Source organism: Etheostoma cragini, chromosome 11, assembly GCF_013103735.1.
Source record: "Etheostoma cragini isolate CJK2018 chromosome 11, CSU_Ecrag_1.0, whole genome shotgun sequence".
Classification (NCBI taxonomy): Eukaryota; Metazoa; Chordata; class Actinopteri; order Perciformes; family Percidae; genus Etheostoma; species Etheostoma cragini.
Genome location: NC_048417.1, coordinates 16,022,754 through 16,026,692, shown reverse-complemented (window position 1 = coordinate 16,026,692; position 3,939 = coordinate 16,022,754). Strand labels below are relative to the sequence as shown.

At 40.0% G+C, this 3,939-nt stretch overlaps 1 protein-coding gene across 11 annotated transcripts in view; it reads left to right on the top strand.

The window, feature by feature from the left end:
* Positions 1-3,939, top strand: part of pkp4 (plakophilin 4) — a 78,605-nt gene that overhangs the window by 65,950 nt on the left and 8,716 nt on the right. For all 11 annotated transcript variants that reach the window (XM_034886486.1, XM_034886484.1, XM_034886493.1 and 8 more), the window contains one exon: positions 3,403-3,586. In XM_034886486.1, coding sequence (XP_034742377.1) covers positions 3,403-3,586 — 184 coding nt within the window. The remainder of the gene's footprint in view (positions 1-3,402; positions 3,587-3,939) is intronic.

Below are 3,939 nucleotides of genomic sequence, written 5' to 3'. Positions count from 1 at the left end.
TTGGCTGCTTAGAAATTAAGTGTTAACGAGCAGTTGGACAGGTGTACCTAATAAAGTGGCCGGTGAGTGTATATAACAGTTTAGAAATTACTTTCTGATCTTACAACTCTTGGAATCTGCAAATATGTTTAATACATGTCTAATATTTTTCTCGCCTTGTTCTTTCACAAAACTAAGACTATAGTGTAAAAATAGGTAACTTTAAATTATTCCAAGAGACATACTACATTAGGGGTCCCTGGTATATTCTCTATTGTGTAAGGGGTCCTGGACTGAAAGTAAATGAAAGAAAAATGAACCTTTAATTTAAGTGATAATGATCAAAGGAGCACATTTTTGGAACCAACAACAGATCAGTTTAATCTGTGTGTGTCCAGTAGATGCATGTGTTAAGCCTAGGATAGAACAAATATCATGGAGAAGCTGCTACCTTTTTGCCAAAAAAGGTGAAAAATGCACTGATAACTACTGTTAAAGAACAAAGAGCTTACAGTAGCATAAACATAAGACAGCTTTAAATTCGAATGGAATAGGGGACTATACTACTGCCCCATATATATAAACTATTTGACTGTTTTACTCTCGGATAGCTAGGGGTCTGCTATTTTTTTATTACAAAATGTAATCAAAATTATCAGAAAAAATAAATAAGAGAAAAATACCAGACACATATGAAAACCTATACACAAATACAAATTTGTAAGCTCAATGTTGTGAAAGCTGTGGGAATTTGCCTATTGGGTAGATGGTGTTAACTTTGGACCCTGACACACAAAGTCAACCTCAACAAAACAGAACTGCAAACTTAGGAACAACTTAGTCAAGGACCTCTTTCTCCTCTTGTGTCCTGTCTCTCTTCACTATTTATTATCTAATAATAATGGAAAATAATATGATTAAAATATCATAACTGGTGAATGGTTGAAGATAACACAATAACAACAACAACAACAACAACAGTGCTGCAAACTCAACAGGCAACAATCAGCAACAAACCACTTAATGATGGCCCAATGGTGTTGACACCCAACTGACGACTGGCTTGGTGTGTCAGGGCCCTTAGGGCGCCTTTATACTTTATCAGAATTTCTTGTCGGACTGTCAAACCGCTTTGGAAACTATTAGAGGAGCCTTCCAGGAGAGACTGTATAAAAATGTGTGCCATTATCTCTCCCCCCCCTCTCCATGGCAACCAGCTTTTTGCCCCACCTTGGCTTGTGGCCGTTTGGAACAGCTAAAAAATACCTTTGCCTTCTGAATTGGTCGTACTTCACGTTTTTAGATCTACTTATTTGTTTTGCAAAACCGGGCCCATAGCCTACAGTCATACAAATAAATCACTTCTTGCCATTTCATTTCTGATGAATGATCTTTTGACAGTATTCCTCTCTGTACCACACATCAAAGCCCCACTTAGCTTTTGGATCAATGCTTTAATAACTGGAAGAACCATTTAAACCAATTTCATACATTTTTTCAGTTTTCTCCATCTCGATATTAAGCCTCTCCCTCTCTCTCCTTATGCTGTCAGGTTTAGCTCTCAGTTGGCTATCGGGCTACCACAACAATGTTTACATTGGGTCGGTGTTTCAAACTCAGGCCAAGGCACCTGAGAACATGAGCAGAGAACACAGCTTACACACACACACACACACACACACGCACACACACTGTCACTGTCAGATATGACTTATTGCCGATGGTGTTGTACCACTGACAGCGTTGTCGGTCACACTTCAGTGAATTTGCCTGTTGATTTTTCCGGCAAGCCACCACCTCCACAGGGATAAAATCCTGCAGTGAAGAGTTTCATTTCTTCAAATTGACATTAGAGTGTGTGTGGAAGAACTAAAGTTTGATTGTGGAAGCCGAGAAAGTTGGTCAGTAGGCGCTAGTATTTATGTGTTATCACTGCATTAGTGGTCCTATTTTAGGGCAGTCCTTATGTGTCTTGAGAATCTCGTGAGAAAGGTAAACACAGAACAATTTGATTGAAATCTATCCCACTGCCTGAATAGAGCAGAGACGTTATCCCCACCTGATTTTTCTTTTGGCATGCACCCACGCACACACACACACTGCTGGCAAGCTCTGTTAAAAAGCACACGCTAAATGTTAACTTTCAAGAACAAAGTATGAATTAATACTTTGCTTTGTCTTGCTATTTTGTCAAATTAAATAAGAAATAATGAAAGTTCACTCCGGGATTTGAATGGGTTTTAAAGCAATTTGATGTTAATAAGGATAATAGTAAGTGAAATGGCTGTTGATGAAATGACTAGAAGAGACACTGCTTGGCAGACGCATCTATCTAAATAGCTTCTCACCAGCAGTGTTTCTGAATTGGAATCCTGGGCTATATTATAGACTATCATTGTCTCCATCAGTTCAATTAGAGAGAGGGAGAACAGCTTGCTGAAAATAAATACAAAGTGGGGTTAAGAAAAAAGAAGAGCTCTTTAAAAGCTTGTCCTTGTCTGCAGGGCATGCACTTTGTTCTGCATTAACAAACCAAGGTTAGACGTTGTAGAGCAAAACATTTAGGTATTTGGACACAAATCTTATGCATAAGGCATGAACTCCCATTTGCAACCCCATTTGGAACACTAACACACATGCTGTATACTGTACATGTACGAGTAGTTTTGTTGCAGCAGCAGTTTTGAGTATTAGCCAATGTATTTAGCCCTGCATCTTTGCAGTAGATTCCTTTTTGTGCAGCATTAGCGTCCTCCAAGTGTGCTGGTGCCCTGCACAAATCGGCCTGTACATTAGTATAAGCCTAGCAGCGAGAGGCATCTAATTAGAAGAACATGCTACATGCTGGCTAATCCTTGACAGATGCAGCATCAAAGGCTTTCAGGACTGTGCATGATTATCAGTGGTTACCAAAAGTGCATTTGAATTGAGTGAAATGATGGCATCATTTCAATATCCTTTACGTTATTTATTTTTCATTGCAAATGACTGAGTCTTTGCCACATGGATCTCCGCCCCGTTCTTTCTTTTTGAAATGTTTATTTTTCCCCCTATTTCAAGCAAATAATCTTTGCCCTGAGGATATTCTGCTCAGATGAAATTTGATGTGAATGTGTGATGCCTTGATGCTTGAGCTGTTGTTTTATTTGTGAAGAGTATTTTTCAGGTGTGCGTATTTGCGTGACCCTGTCTCTGCTTGTTTGTGTGTGTTTGTTCGTGGGCACATCTACACACACACAATACACACACACACACACACACACACAGTACACACACACACACACACACACACACACACACACACAGCTATTAAAAACCCAAGTTGTTGGTTTCTTTGTTGGGTTACCCTAACTACACATGACAGCTGACATAATAGCATGCTGGTATCTCAATGCCTGTGTTTGTGTGCGGGTGTCTCCGCAGGGGTGCTGTGGAACCTGTCGTCATGTGACACCGTCAAGATGACAATCATTCGGGACGCCTTGACGACTGTGACCAACACTGTGATCATCCCTCACTCTGGATGGAGCAGCTCCACCTTCGATGACGACCACAAGCTGAAGTTCCACTCGTCACTGGTGCTGAGGAACACCACAGGCTGCCTGAGGTAAACCACCTGATGAGCACACTTGGCGCTAGCACCTCATTGTGGCCAATTGATGCTATTACATCTGGGGAATGAACTCATTATGTGGTTCTTCTGTATAATAGCTATGTTCATGTTGTCTTTGAGAGAAATGTAATACTGGAGTGACCTCCCACAAACGTAAACAAAACTTAAATCAAGAACGGTGTGTATTTTGTCATAAATAATTATTTGTATGTACAACATCAGAAGAACAATTACGTAAACTCTGGTAATTGTCCATGTTTTAGCCACTAGCTATGATTTTGAGGTGTGTGTGTTTGTGTGTGTGTGTGTGTGTGTGTGTGTGTGTGTGTGTGTGGATACATAGATAT